Source organism: Petaurus breviceps, unplaced genomic scaffold (assembly GCF_028583685.1).
Source record: "Petaurus breviceps papuanus isolate PSGF00001 unplaced genomic scaffold, PetGlider_PUasm1.0 90845, whole genome shotgun sequence".
NCBI lineage: Eukaryota > Metazoa > Chordata > Mammalia > Diprotodontia > Petauridae > Petaurus > Petaurus breviceps.
Window position 1 is genome coordinate 599,564 of NW_027187359.1, and position 15,918 is coordinate 615,481.

Here is a 15,918-nt window from a genome sequence, read left to right on the forward strand (position 1 = left end):
CAGAAAAACCTGGAAAGACTTTTATGAACTGATGCTGAGTGAGGGGAGCAGAACCAGGAGAACATTGTACACAGCAACATTGTGCAATGATTAATTATGACTAACAACTCTTCTCAGAAATACGATAATCCAAGACATTCCCAAGAGACTCATGATGGAAAATGCTAACCACATCCAGAGAAACAACTATGGAGTCTGAATGCAGATTGAAGCATATTATTTTCACTTATTTTTTTCTTTCTCAAGGTTTTTCCCTTTTCTGATTCTTCTCTCACATGACTGATGTTTAATGTGTAATATGTTTTACATGATTGTACACATATAACCTATGTCAGATTACTTGTTGTCTTGGCGGGGGAGAGAAGAGAGGGAGGAAAGAAAAATTTGGAATTCAAAATTTTACAAAAATAAATGTTGAAAACTAACTTCACATGTAATTGGGGAAAAGAAAGTATTAAGGAAACAAAACAAAAAAAAGCCATGACAAAGAAAAACAAAAAAGTGAAAATAGTATGCTATTTTTGAAGCTTATGCTTTGATCTACATTCAAACTCCAGTTATTTTTCTGGATGTGCATAGCATTTTCCATCATGAGTCTGTAATTGTTCTGGATCGTTGTATTGCTGAGAAGAGCTAATTCTATCATAGTTGATCATGAGACAATGTTGTTACTGTGTACAAATAGTCTCTTGGTTTTGTGCAGACTCTTTTCTACAGCAGGTTATATCTTCAAACAGTTGGCTGAAAGATGAGAGAATGATGTGTTTGGTTACAAAAAAGTATTTCACTCAGTTAAGCAAAACAGCCCCAAAAGCTCTCCTTCAGTACAATGATACAAGATTCCATAATCTCTGCAGAGAGAGAGGGAGAGAGATCTATTCACTGACCAGCAAAACATAAAACAAACGTGAAGCGTGATCATGGAGACTATCTAAGGCACTAGCCAAATGGAAAAAGACTTCCCATGGAAAAATGGTGGGGTGGCTAGGTGGCACACTGAATAGAGCACCAGCCCTGGAGTCAGGAGGACCTGAGTTCAAATCCAGCCTCAGACATTCAAGTAGCCATGTGACCCTGGGCGAATGAATCACTTAACTCCAATTGCCCTGCCTTCTCCCCTCCAAAAAGCAAAAAAAAAAAGAAAGAAAGAAAAGAAAAATGGACAAGTCTTTCAGATGCTCCAGTTTACAGATGACATTGATCTGATTGCCTCAAGCTCCAGAATACCATAGGGCCTCCTTATTGAGATCTGTGAGCTCTCATCTACATGGGAAAACCCAGATAGATATAGAAGGCGTACGGTCTGAATGAATGACAAGTTGGTCCCATCAGTCCACATCGTAGATAGGCCCTATGGGTAGAGGGTGAACTGGATTCAGAGGGGAACAGTGAGAGCAGAGAGTATTATATTTTGGGAATTGTCTAATGCTTCCAAAGATTCCCAAGTTGCCTCAGAAACTTTTTTTTAACACCAATATTCTCTTGGTGATGGATGCTGTATGACTGTAAATCATGGGCCACTATTCTTCCCCCAGAAGCAAAACTTTTGGATGACCTAGAGTGTTACAGAGAAATGCACAATGGGCATAAATAGCCTATGCCATGTTTCCTGGAATGATTTGGGTATAAGAAGTGATATGATATCTTTCTTCTAGAAAATTAGATGAACCAGTCACATAGGTGAGACTGAGATTCACCTGATGGTTCCCTCAGAAGCTACACTGTGCACATGTAATGTTAAACTAGAGGAAAGCCTCCATTCAGCAGGTCGGGATCCCCCTTTGTGGAGAACATATGGCATGGTATGGACAGGTCACATATGGTACCCCACCCACACAGATTGGTTCAGGTGTATCTCTTTCCACCTTTTCCCTAGTCCGTGATCTGCTTGAGTGAGAACTCTAGATTAAGGGGCAGGAGAGAGGATAACGGAGGGAGGAGCGGGACAGGAGAACTCTAGATAAAGAGTCAGGGGCTCTGTATCCAGACAAACCATTATCTGTGGGTCTCAGTTTTCTGCTCTGCAGAATGAGGGGATTTAGATTGGATGATTTCCAAGATTGGTTCCTTACCAGACAGACCCATCCTTTTTCTGGTGGTACAGAAGCCCAAGAGCTCAAGCAGGGAATCTTTCCTTGGCACATCTGGTTTTGATAGATGCACAGATCTACCTACCAGGACTGTATATAGTTCATATGCTTTGCTTTCATGTCCAAATACTCAGAAATCCCAACACCTCCCTCCATTTAGCCCCGCAAACCTGCCCACTTTACATTTACCTTGGCTTATCTCTCCAAACTGGGATATAGAGTGAGTTGGCCCAGGCTGAAAAAGGATAGGCTGAGATCTGTCCTTTCCTCTTAGTGGCATTAAGTACATATTGGAGGTTGGGGAGTAAGTTTGGGGCTCGAGAGGAAGCAAAATAATGGAATCTCTTGCATTTCTTTGTCTCTGCTGCTTCTCCCAGATATGATGGGTCCTCACCTGCCTCATTGTAGCTGAAAGTTTCTGAGAATTTTAACAGTTTTATAAAGGATTTTTCTCACAACTACCATGTGAGTTAGATGGTGTAGCATTTATTATCCTCTCACTCAGAAGTTGTAGAAGCAGAATTTGAACATGTTTTTTTAGCTGCAAATCCACTTTTCTTTCCATTGTACTCTTCCCATCCTAGCTTACCTGTCTGTCTTGTTCCTCTCAGCTGGACAGTATTCATAAGCTTTTTGGCAATGACTGGTTGAAGAGTTGCCAACAAGAGATTTAAATTTTTAGCAGGTGTCTTCTAGATACAATGCCTTAATTTCAAACTTGAATATTTTTGTTGTTAGGCATCTGCATTCTTATGCATCAGGCAGGCCAGGCAGGGGAGGGATTAGTAGGTTTATACCTAGGCTTCTACAAGGGAGAAAATATAGCATTAGGGAGGATGGAAAAAAATATAGCTAAATTAATTTCCTTAAGAAGCTGGGGGGTTGAGGTGGCTAGGTGACGCAGTGCACCGGTCCTGGAATCAGGAAGACCTGAGTTCAAATCCGTCCTTAGACACTTACCACAAAAACTAGCCGTGTGACCTTGGGCAAGTCGCTTAACCCCAAGTGCCCTCCAAAAACAAAAAACAAAACAAAAAAAGAAGCTGGGGGATAGAGGTGGAGGGAGGGGAGTTGATACCTGGTAGGCTCTTTCCTTCAGATCCTTGTCCTCACTTTTCCAGGGAGTGAATCTGTATGTGAAGAATCTGGATGATGTCATTGATGATGAGAAGCTACGGAAGGAGTTTTCTCCATATGGTGTGATCACCAGTGCCAAAGTAAGAGTGACCTCAGGACTGAAGTACAGTGGGGAGATGCAGCCACTATTCCCTCTGCTTCCAAGCTGAGGGTGGGGATAATCTGGGAATTTAAGGCAAAAATGGCCTGGTTCAGGGCTGTGACTTTTACCTGTCTATCCATGAACCTTATACTAGGTATAGTAGAAGGGAAATGAATAGTCCTTGCCCTACAGAGGGAATAATCTATATTGCAATGAGTCTGATTCTTGGTCAGTCCTAGAACTATTTATTTGGCTGACCTAAAGTAGGTCTGATCTCATGTGGCCTCAGGCCCCCAAACCTGGCTATCTACCATATAAGTAGGGGTCCTGGGTTATTATATATTGTTTTCTTAAAGTAAAGTCTATGTGTGTATTCAAGGGACCAGGACAAAGATGTAAATTGTTTGGAACGAAACGTTCCCATTTTTTTTGTGAGGGGTAGAAGGGTCTCTGTGGAGTGAGTGGTGACATTCTGATTCCAAATGAATATTTTACTGTCCACAGAGTAGAAATAGCCCCTTCTCTTAGGGGGTCAGGTTGATATCCCAGGGTGTCTCCAGCTTTCTCGGCCTGTTACCAGCCATGTAAAGAGCCTCCCGTGCATTCAGCCCTGTGCTAAGTGTTACAGGGAATCTAGAGAAGGAAAGGACAAGGCCTGTGCCTTCCCAGAGCTCATAGTGGATTCACAGAATGTTAGAGCCAGTGTCATGGGACTTGGTAGAGGAAACAGGCCCAGACTGGGGAGATAGCAGGTTAGTTAATGAAAAAGCCAAGACTAGAACCCAGCTCTCCTGATCCCCAGTTCTGGGACTCTTTATACTACTATGCTGCCTTTCCTTATAGATGTAGCTAAAATTAGATTAGTACAAGAATTTCCAAACCTAAATGAATACAAATTCATTTACATAAAGAGGTAGTATGGCATAACTGGAAAGGCCCTCACCTTAGATCTACTGGGGCTTCTCTTCCTGCCTGTCACTGGTCTTATGTCACATGCCCATTTCATAGATGGTGAATGATCCCTGCCAACTTCTGAGGGCTATGGGAAGGATCAGATGAGATAATAGGCAAGAAAGCATAGCTTGCAACACTCTGTGGTCTGAACCAGATAAAAATGTAATTGGGAAACATTTAACAAAGTGAACAAAAATATGATAAACCATTACCTTTTGAAACAGGCCAGTGCATGACCCACAGGGATCTTTCTGTGCAGATTAGTGGGTTCTGTTTCTATCCAACTTTGAAATATTGACAATCCATGGTATTGACATAGGCATTAGAAGCAGAGGAGATGGAACAAGATCAAATGAGAGGTTATTCATATAACTCTAGAATAGTGATTTCTAATCTTGATGAGGAAAGGCTGAAGCTGTTTTTAGGAAAGGCTTCATTCTGAGTCTGAGTGGGAGTCAGATCTAATATCAGCTCTATTATTTAATATGTACGACCTTGGGCAAGTCATTTAAATTCTCTGGACCTCAGTTTACCCCTATAAAATGAAGGAGTTGACTTCTAGGTGATTGGCCTCTTAAGGCCACTCACTGCCAACTCTGACATTCTTTGAGTCTGGGGCAAAACCTACAGACTAGTGCATGCTAAGATGTAGGTAGATGTTGGTTGGGCCATTTGGGGGGCACTGAGCAAAGTCAGCCTGAGATTGAGTTAACTTTGTATGTGTGTTTCCTTAGCTAAATCAGGAACTCCTTGGGGGCAAGGGATTGGACTTTATCTGACTTACCCCTCAGTGCCCAGCCCAAGGCCTTGCTCACGGTAGCTTTTTAGGAAAACCTCACTGGCTGATATAGCAAACCTAAGGGAGGAGGGAAGTGTGGCCTGGGATCTGTTGTCCCTTCAGCACCCCCCCAGTGGACTTTGTCTTGTCTTGCTTCTAGGTGATGACAGAGGGTGGCCACAGCAAGGGGTTTGGCTTTGTGTGTTTTTCCTCCCCAGAAGAGGCTACAAAGGCCGTGACAGAGATGAACGGGCGAATTGTTAGCACTAAGCCCCTCTATGTGGCCCTGGCCCAACGCAAGGAAGAACGGAAGGCCATCCTCACCAACCAGTACATGCAACGCATCTCTGTCCTCCGGAACATAAATGGCCCCATCTTTCCCCAACCAACCAGTTATTTCCTGCCTGCCATCCCCCAGGTGACTGCAGTCTTCCAGGTATTTATCCTTCCCCTGTGGTCATGTCTTCCTTTTGTCCCCAGAAACTCACTGTCTCCCCCAGGCTCTCTGCTTCTAGGAACAGAAGGGACCTTAGATCATAAAACATCAGGGCTGGAAGGGACCTTAGAGATAAGCTAGCAAATTAAAAAATGAGGAAACTGAGGTCCAAAATTTAAAAAATGGTCAGGACCATGCAGCAGTTTATTGGCAGAGCTGGGTCAGGATGAGAACCCAAGTTTCTTCTTGGTTTGGTGTTATTTCCTTCCTGGCCCTGTTAAATGGTGTTTAAACTAAACTTTAAGAGGGTGTGGTCCGTTTGTTTTTTTTCAGTCTCTAGCTTTAGAAGTGACACCTGGGACGGGTATATGGGCAGCCGTGCCACCTGTCTCATTTTAACAGCCCTCTGAAATAGCAGGCAGGTGGGTACAGGCCTCTTCCTGTGGTAGGTGGCAAGAGTAGACTGAGTCACCTATTTACGTACTTAACCAAGAGGCTTAGGAGGAAGAAGAGTCCTGAAGGGTGAAGAGAGATGGGGATTTGTGTTGTTTGTGTTTTAGTCTATGGCATAGTCCCCCTTGTGGGCATAAGCTGAAGTTCTGTTTCCAGGGGCTCCTACCACTTGTTTCTGGCCCCCTGCTCCAAGGGAATCCCTGTCCCAACTCCTGTTCTGTGTGTTGTGGCCTCTGGGCTCACCAAGGGGCAAAACAGTATGGTAGAAAGAGCAGTCTTTGGTTAGAATCAGGACCTGGCCTCGAATTCCAGGCCTCTCATTATGTGACCTTGGTTGAGTTGATTAATTTCCTCAGTCTGTGTCCTCTCCTATAAAATAAATGCAGGCTGGGGTAGGGGGATCTGGTGACCTCTAAAATCTTATACTAAGTCCTGTGATCCTGTGGTTTGTGCTCCCTGTCTCTGCAGTCACCTACCCAAGCAACCTTCTACAGCCCCAGCACTGTGGCCCCCGTTCGGCCTGCTCCACAGTGGACCAGCTTTTCTCCCAGATCTTCATGTGAGTCTTCCTCCCACTTCTTCTTTTCTCCACCCCCTGTCCCATTTTATCCTCTTTAACTTGTGTCCCCAGTGTAACCATTATGTGGTCCCTCCCTCTGGTATTTCACTTCTCCCTTTCCCCATCACTGACTTCACTAGGAGTCTCTGGTTGCTGGCCCATTTCTGGCCTCGTACAAAATGCCTGCCTTGACTGTTCTCTTCTTGACAGCCACACCCCGGCACACCATCTCCAACATCAGTACTGTCCAGCAGGCCTCTACTCAGGTGCCCCGGGCAGGGCCACACACGCAGAGAGTGGGTAAGTTGGGACTGTCACCTTCTCCCATCCTGGTCTTGTATAGACCCCCGTGGAGGGTAAACAAGTTAGCAAGAAGGTTCGCTTTTCCCCAGAGGTGAACGTAGTAGTCTTTGACTGAGAAGGGCCAGATCATTTGCCCTTCATGTTTATCTGGGAACAAGGATGTACCTGTTCCTCACCTACAAGTCTCCCCGAGTTTGGCTTTCTGGGTAGATGGAGTGGTCTCCCAGATCCTCCCTCTTAATGCTCCCTTCCTCCAATCTGCACCTTCCTCCCCATACTCACCATGAGCTGCCAGTTCCATGGAAGGAAAGCCTTAAATGGAGCTCAGAGTTGAAGAAGTAGAGAGCACCCTGTCACTGTGGATGTCTGTGCAGGTGCAGACTCACTGACCACTTGTCAGGAAACTACAAAACGTGAGCTACTTGAGGCAAGAATGTAGGAACTGTCTCATTTGGTCCTTGTATCCCCAGGGCCTAACAGCCTGGGGTCCGTAGTAGGTGTTTAAGAAATACTTGTTTTAAAAAAAAAAATTCTAAAAAAAAAGGGTGGCACAGTAAATAAAACATTGGCCCTGGAGTCAGGAGGACCCGAGTTCAAATCCAGCCACAGACACTTAACATTTACTAGCTGTGTGACCTTGGGCAAGTCACTTGACCCCAACTGCCCTGCCTTTCCCCTTCAAAAAAAAAAAAGAAGAAATACTTGTTGATCTGACTTGTAAAGGATTCCTATTTAGGTACTAGACTTGCTGGCTTCAAGATCCATTCTTTCCCAACCTGAGATGCTTTGATTCTTAATATTTCTCTTTATGTATTACAGTCAATATTGGGACTCAGACTATAGGAAGTGGGTGTCTAGACTTCCCAGGCCACACCACTGCCCAGTACAAGTATTCCTCAGCTGTGCCTAATGCACATCAGGTAAAGGGTTTGTCCAGGCTCCCCAGACTGGTCTGAGCCCAGGCTTCCAGAGGCATTCTGGGTTGCTTTACTTGCTTGGCACCTCAGTTTCCACATCTGCAATTTGGTCATTATGTTTCTATATGTTTTTCCTTCCTCTCACAGCTTTTGTTTCTCCCAGCTAGTGTGTTCAAAAGTCATCTTTTCTAGGAATTCTTCCATGTTGAAACTAACCTAATTGATCACTGCTTTGTGTCTCCAGTAATTACAAATATTACAGCAGAGGATGACCTTTTAGAACAGAGGTTCTTAACTTTTTTTAAAAAAATCCATGGACTTGAGGTTAAAAGTGAGTTTTTGCATCTCTTCCCACTTTTCTTATGGAGGAGAAATTGATGAGGCTTAGTGGACCTACCCAAAGTCAGTGTTGTTGTTGAGATCTAGGTGTAGAACCTGCCTTCTTTTCTCAACTCCATGCTGCCTTTGTAGTTACATAGTTTGGTTTCTGCTTATTAGTCCTTTTCCTTTCTCTTAAATGAGGGACACTGTATATAGAATGATTTTTAAAACATGGTTATCTTTCATGTGTCTTTTCATATTATGCACAACATGAGCTCTGCCCCGTCTCCATGTTCCTGATGGTAGGCGAGGCTTTGCAGGCAGGTAGTTCTGATGTTAGTCTGTAGTTAGTAACATGTCCATGTGGGATTTATTTCCAGGTAATGGAGCCTGCTGCGCAGATCCAAGGGCAGGAGCCTTTAACTGAATCTATGCTGGCCTCAGCCCCACCCCAGGAACAAAAGCAGATGCTTGGTATGTGTACAGCTCTTGTCTAGTAGTGTTGGGAGCTGTTTGGGCCTGGGTCTGGACCTGAGTGGGAAACTTGCCTTGATACTAATGTAAAAACCTTTACATTCTGGACTTGTTAGAACCATGGGATTTAGAAGCCAAATGCTGGGATTTGAATCCCAGCTCAGCTGTCTATTACCTGGGCAATCCAGACCTCAGATTCTCAGTTACAAAACAAGGGGGTTGAATTATATCCAGAGTCCCTTCTGGTTCAAATCTCCTATACTTCCTACATTCTCCTACTTGTATTTTGACCAGAACTATTTTCATTATTGTAACATTCGAAGCTTTTCCTTGGACCCTGTCACTGTCTTGGCTACTTTAAGGGTAGTTTGGTGTAGTGGAAAGAACCTTGGGCATTGTGTGATCCTAGGTGGATTTCTTATCTGTAAAGAGGGGATGCTATTTATGCTGGCGGGTCTGTCACAGTTCTCTCCCTAGACCAATCTATCCTTCCTTCAGCTGCCAAAGTGATTTTCCTAAAGCTCAGGTCTGTCACCCCCACCCCCCAATCAGTAACCTCCAGTGATTCCCTATCACCTCTAAGATCAAAACCAAATTCCTTTATTTGTCATTCTGAGCCATTCGTTATCTATCTCCCTCACTTCCTACTCCCCACCCCCACCTTCAGTTTTCTTACACCTTATTCCCTGACACATACTCTTTGATCCAGCAATGCTGCCCCCCTGGCTGTTCCACGGACGAGACACTCCATCTCTCTGCTCTGGGCATTTTCTCTGGCTGTCCCCCACACCTGGAATGCTTTCCCTCCTCGTCTCCACCTCCTGGCTTCCCTCAGATAGCAGCTAAAACCCCATCTTCTACAGGAAGCCTTTCCCAGGTCTCCTTCATTCTTGTGCCTTCCCTGTTACCTCCTGTTTATCCTTCACATGTACCTTGTTTGTACATAATTGTTTGCTTGTCACCCTCTTATCTCCCCCTCCCCCCAGTTAGACTGTGAGCTCCCTGAGAGCAGGGTTTGTCTTGTGTTCTTTTTTTTGTATCCCTAGCACTTACTACAGTACCTGGCACATAGAGCATGCTCAGTAAATGTTTATTGACTGAATGACTGGATACTGCTTACCTAATAGGGCTGCTGCGAGGAAAGTGCTATGGAAGTGGGAACTATTTGTTCTTTATTACTAAAGGCCTTTGTTTGCACACCTTTCTTCTCCTTAGCATCTGGCATCCTTCCAAGATGGGCTTGGGAGTAGATGAGACCCTTCCTTACTGCTTGTCTATGGAATTTTTACCCTTGGGCCTATGGGGAGGACCCTCCTGTCCACTCCAGGATTACTGGCTTCTACCTCCCTGAGGGAAGGTCATATTGTCATGCAGTGGGGAAAGTGCTGGTCTTGGCATCAGAAGACCCAAGCTGTAGTCCTGTTTCAGACACTTAATAGCTGAACTGGGCAAGGCTCTTCACCTGTTCTCAAAGTGTAAAGTGGAGCTAGCAACATCAGCACAGAGAAGTGGCCAGAGAGCTGCCCTGGGTTCACATCCCACCAAGACATATACTGGCTGGGTGATTTGGGATGTTACGCTCACTGCTCAGGACCCCTGGACACTTACAATGCACAACAGTTGTTTATCTGTAGTCCGGGAAATATCCTTCCCTGCTTTCGTGATGAAATCACAGATCAAGCCAAAAAGAAAAGACTCTACTTCAGAAGGTTGTTGAGGAAGATGCCTTTATCAACCTTAAAAAACAGTTCTAGAAATGTTATCACTTTGGTAAAGCCATGACTCCATAAACACAGGTACTTCTTCCACTGGTGTGGGCTGTGACCTAACTATGCCTTCTCCTCCTCTCTACTCATCTTGGTTTTTCTGTGGAGCTTCCTCAAGTGGCCAGACCCTGCCCTCTCTGGTTCTAGTAGTTCGTGGATGGTCTTTTCCACTACAACTATTTAACCTAAGTCACAGCTGGTAATATGCTGAACCCTGACACCACTATGTGCCTTTCCATTACCATAAGATCATCTGTAATTTTGATACTTCTGAGAATGTGGCATTCCATGATTCAAGGCTATATTCAAGGCATTACTGGGAGACTATTACTGTTATAAAGATGGACTTCAGCAGTGAGTAGTTTGGGATCATAGAAGGTGCTAGTTTCCTAAAAGTGATCTGGCCCAATTTCTTCCATTTAGCCCCGGTCACTTTCCATAAGGGGTACCTAAGATCTATGCTCTGATGACCAGCTCAATGGCTGCCCATCTAAAAGCATGTCATAATTTAAGTAATGGATATTTTTTAAAAATCTGTTTGCTTTTACCTATGTGGAGATAGGCTATTCTCTTGAGCAACTGTAAATTTCACTGCAGTGTCCTTGGGTTCAGTGTAATTGGCCCAGTGTTATCCACAAATGAGTATCTGAAGAACCTTGCCACCTGTAAGAGAATCCTTTTTCCATTTGGACTTGACCCAACACATACTTCCTAATGCACTTTTTCCTAGTGCACACTTTTGATGAGCATATGTCTCCTTGTTATTTCTCATTTGCTATTCACAGGATCATTAGTTTTTGTTTTACAGGTAATATAGACTCTAAAATGTCAGATGGTTAGCTACAGTGATAGAAGGCTTTAGGGAAACTGATTATTTAGCAGATGAAGAAAGCCAGGTATAGTGTGATATAGCCCTAGACATTAGGGTTCTGAGAACCAAGTAATTTTGGTTCTATGGCCCAAAATCCCACAGGGAAAGACAGCCCAGAAGCAATAGAATGTTATCAGAAACTTAGAAGATAAAGAGAAGCAATTCTGTTGAGGAAGAAAAACTATTGAAAATGGACAGACAAGGATGGATACACATCAACCAAATCAAGCATTTAGAAGCATGTACTAAAGCTAGAAGCAATGGCTCATGGTGGGGGATACCATGGTGTGGCTACATTGGAATAATATCAAGAATGTCTTGAGGATAACAAAAAGGGACTTTTAAAGCTATACTAGAAGGGGGAAAAGGCAAAGTGGGATAACTGACAATATAGAAAATGGGGTCAAGCCTCATTTTTCTTTTGTTTTCTAAGCACAGTGATCTTTGGACTGAAGAGGAAACCCCAAATAAGCAGATAGTAAGAAGCTGCCTAGCAAATACCAGTGCCAGATGAATAACGGCAGCTAACATTTATATGGCACTTAGCTGATCCCTCTTATCTCATTTCATCCTTCCAATAATTCTATGAAGTAGGTACTTATATTATCCCCATTTTGCAAAAGGGGAAGCAGAGACTGAACAGTTCTACAACTTGCCCAGGGTCACAAAGTGTGTTTGAGGCAGGATTTGAACTTGGGTCTTCCTGATTCCAAGGCCTGCTTGCACTACCTAGCTGTGACAGATATGGGTGGCCTGAAACAAATGGCAAATATTGAGCCATTATTATTTTTATTGAAAACATGTGGGCTAGTAGATTCAAGTCTTATTGACTTACTAATGTCAAAACAGTTGACATCTTTAGATTAGATGGCCTCTGAGGTTTCCTGTAACTCAGACTCCATGACTCTTGTATAATCTTGTGGAGGAAATCTTAATTGGATTTTGATCTGTCAAATAGAATTTTTTCTTACACATATAAATTATATCATCTTTACACTTCAGAATCAACTGCATGACCCTAAAGATGCATTCTGTCGAATAGACTCCTCTGCAAAAGCCTGCCTGTTCCCACCTCCTCTTTATCAAGCATACCCTAGGAAAATAAGTGAGCTGACACAGATGGTTTGGTGGGGATACTGCTTTGTTTTCTGGTAACAGCATTCTACCATCTTTTACACTCTAGGATATCTTTCCCCCAAGAACTCAAGATTAAAATTTTCCCCTCTCAGGTAGATTTCTTCTATATTCTTTCCACCTTTTAGTTGCTCCTTCCTCAGGTTCAGTCCAAAAGTCATCCTTTCATTTTCATCATTTATGAATAGAGATTACCAAGTAAATGCTGGCAGATCTGTTTCACATCCACTTGTTTTCCTTACAATTTTGTTGATAAATGCCTGGGCTGGGACAACTGAGCCTTTTAGCCAAGCTTTCCATAACCCTATTTTTCACTTTTGCTAGTTTTCTAATGCTTCTGTTCACCTGCTAGCTTCCTTCCTCTCAAATCTTCTTTAAAGGAGTTATACAACCCATGTTGTCTTCTAGCTGCTGTGTTTGTGTTTGGAAAAGAAACCAAGTGTTTGCTGGCTGAGGCAGTTTCTGGGCTCTTAGCTTCCCTGTTGTAGTGACTGTTTTAGATCGAGTTAATGTCTCTAACAAAGTCATCACTGTCAGAGTCGATGTTTTAGTTAGCAGTTGGCAATTTTTTCAATCGGTAGTGTATTTAAATAGGTCAAGTTGACTCCTTCCGTTGTAGTTTACCTTCTCATCTTTATCCTAAGTGCACCCAGACTGATTCTGGAAGTTCCTATTGTCAATAACCAGCAACTACTTTAGACACTGTTTTTGCTGCATCTGCAGTGGAGGTTCCAAAGAGTTCTGCCACCCTTCTCAGGTAGAGGTCACAAGCTTCAGGTCTAATCTGGATCTATGAAAGGACTATGGAATTGGAGATGCATGGGAATAACAGATAGTCGATTCTTGTGCAGTAAGTTTTACACACTTTGAGACAATACAACTACTGTTCCCATTTTACAGATGAAGAACAAGGAGGCAGAGACAGGGCTGATGGAGGGGATAGCATGCATTGGGGTACCAGCCAGTTCAGGTCTGTGCATTATTCCCCTTGCTGTTTTGAGCAGGTGACAGACTCTACCCACTCATTTATGGGACACATGCTCAGCTGGCTGGCAAGATCACTGGCATGCTGCTGGAGACTGACAACTCAGAGCTGCTGCTGCTGCTTGAGTCTCCAGAATCCCTCCATTCCAAGGTGGGTATTTGGGGCTCCGAGAGAGTGGGTGCCTGCTAACATCTTGTGCACGAACCAGCACAGAGCAGTCGAGGGGATGTCTGTGCTAATGGGAGGGAGATGTCTTGTTCAAGGATTTTTCAGGGGCCCCAGATGAGCACTCATAGTCTCTTTGGTTGTGGGGTAGGGAGGGGAATGAGCATTTATATAGCACCTACTATGTGCCAGGCATTGTGCTGAGCACTTTACACATATTACCTCCTCACAAAAACAACCCTGCAGAGTGGGTGCTGTTATCATCCCCATGTTACAACTGAGGAAACTGAGACAAACAGATTAACTTTCCCAGGGTCCCATAGCTAGTATCTGAGTCTCGATGTGAACTTGGGTCTTCTAGACTCCAGGTCCAGTGCTCTATCTACTGCACCACCGCATGCCCAGGGTATCTAAAACATAAGGTTAGCCAAAGCCAGAGAAGAAAGCAGCAGCCACTTTCTTAGCAAGGTAGATAGGTTGGGCCAGGCCTGGGTGATCTTAATTTTCCTCTCCCACCCCCAGATTGAAGAAGTAGTCGCTGCACTCCAAGCACAAGAGGTCTCGGAGCTGCCCAAGGCATATGTACACTAAGATCCCTGTGAGTCTAGGCCCATCAAATATGGTGGCCAGGGATGGAGTCCAAGAAGGGAAGGGAATTACAGGGGTGGGGCAAGAGTTCTGCTGTCCACCCTGGTCAGTCCTGTAGCCTCTCCTGCTCTGAGCTTTGGCACTGAGGATTATATGGCCTTCCTCTCAAAGCAAGGGAGAGGCTCCCAATGTACTCTTATAGCCCTTAGGTTTTACATATATATATCCTCTGGTAAAGGGCTTTTTTCTACTCAGGCTGGTCTTCCAAACACAGAGGCATAGTCTTCTCTCTGGGACCATCCTGAGGCCTTTCCAGCTTGAAAGAACCTATGCTTTTCTGAACTAGTCCTGTGTGTGCACCACCCGGACTGGACCTGTTATCCAGGCATTTAGCTAAACCCTTTCTGATCCTATTTCTGTAGAACCCTCCTTTGGAGAGAAGCTAATCATGTGACTTGGATCATATATGTCTACACTGACATATATGGTCCAGAAGTCTTGGGCTTTGAGTCTTTGGTGATGCCCTACTTTGTCCCCTATGTCCTTTATTCAGATAAGCACAGCCCTACCGGCCTTCAAGAGCTTATACTGAAAACATCCTTTCTTGGGAGATGCTTTCAGGAATGATGCCTGATGGCTGGAGCTTTATTGGATCCCAGAGTACTGGGTATTTATCATCTTTCTTTTTTTCTTCCCAGAAAACTGATATCTCATGGCTCTGAAGAGAGACCAGCCCTTCCAGTGCTCTTCTGAGGCACTATGAACTATATGTCTGTGTACCTACACTATCTGATGTAAGTGGACAAAGGTGGCCAGTCAGCAAGCTGGTCAAGCATCCTTTGCTTTTTTTGTGTGCATTAAAGTTTCATGGACTCTACCCAGAATTGTAGTCGTCATCACATGCGTGTGTGCATGCTTGCGGGGGATGGAGGACCATGCATATGGGAACAGGACAAGGAGGCAGAGAACAGAACAGTAGAATCCTGGGTAAATGGAAGGGCATCTCAGGGAACACAAGATAAAATCACTCCACTATGGCCATAAGCTGCTCCTCTCTGGTTTGGGGTATATAGGTAGCCCACTCCTTACTCTCAGAACCTATGTTGCCATAAGATTACCAGTGTTCCTGGCCTCCTTCCTTCCTCCCTAATTCTGTGGCTTCTTGGCTTGTCCCTTATACTCTGTCTTGATCAATGTCCCATCCATAAACACAATGTCATTTACAAAGGAAGGGCATTAGTGACTGGAATCAGGAAAAGTTTGTGTACTTGTTAAAAAAATGTAAAATTGTGGCACTGTCCCCCCCCCCCAAAAAAATTATATAGTTTTGCCTTTGCCAGTTATAGGGTTGAGAACTGTTCCTGCTCATCCTGCATGAGCAAATACCTGATCACTTAGGTGAATAAGAAGTGATGCTCCTTTATCTAAGTCTAACCAGTTCCCCAGTTCCTATCTGTGGGCCTTCATGCTGACAACCTCACCTCACTTCTTCAGGATGAGCTCAGTGACTTCCTTTTATGTAAAACCTTTCCTGAGTCACAACAGCCAGTGACTTCCCAAATGAACTTGGAATATTCCTTCTGTATAGACTTACATGTCTTAAGACATTTCATTAATCCCAGGGCCTGACACACCAAAGCTACTTAAATACTCATTAATTCTTTCAGTAATGAAAGGGGCTGTACTAAGCCCATGCACACTTGGCAGCAGCTCCTGGAGTAAAGGTTAAGAGTCGAGGTTTGTGTCCCCAAACAGAAATGGTGCTAATGTTAAGGGCTTGTACCATGTACCATTCCACCCCCCAGGGGAAATCCCTTTCCTGTATCGGAATAGGGGAGAGCAGGTTGTTTTATGGCAAGGGTATTATAAAAGACCCTGACCTGCACTACAAGAGGCAGTGTCCAG

At 44.0% G+C, this 15,918-nt stretch overlaps 1 protein-coding gene across 4 annotated transcripts in view; it reads left to right on the forward strand.

Moving 5' to 3' along the window:
* Positions 1-14,016, forward strand: part of PABPC1L (poly(A) binding protein cytoplasmic 1 like) — a 30,294-nt gene extending 16,278 nt beyond the window's left edge. The window contains exons 7-14 of one of the 4 annotated variants that reach the window (XM_069071835.1): positions 3,212-3,307; positions 5,202-5,477; positions 6,399-6,489; positions 6,700-6,789; positions 7,612-7,712; positions 8,411-8,504; positions 13,280-13,410; positions 13,948-14,016. In XM_069071835.1, the coding sequence (XP_068927936.1) occupies positions 3,212-3,307; positions 5,202-5,477; positions 6,399-6,489; positions 6,700-6,789; positions 7,612-7,712; positions 8,411-8,504; positions 13,280-13,410; positions 13,948-14,016 (948 nt within the window). Of the gene's footprint in view, positions 1-1,437; positions 1,446-3,189; positions 3,308-5,201; positions 5,767-6,398; positions 6,660-6,699; positions 6,790-7,611; positions 7,713-8,410; positions 8,505-13,279; positions 13,411-13,947 lie in introns of those variants that run through there. The other 3 variants (XM_069071838.1, XM_069071837.1, XM_069071836.1) reach the window with 3 other exon arrangements.
* The last annotated feature ends 1,902 nt before the right edge of the window (positions 14,017-15,918 follow it).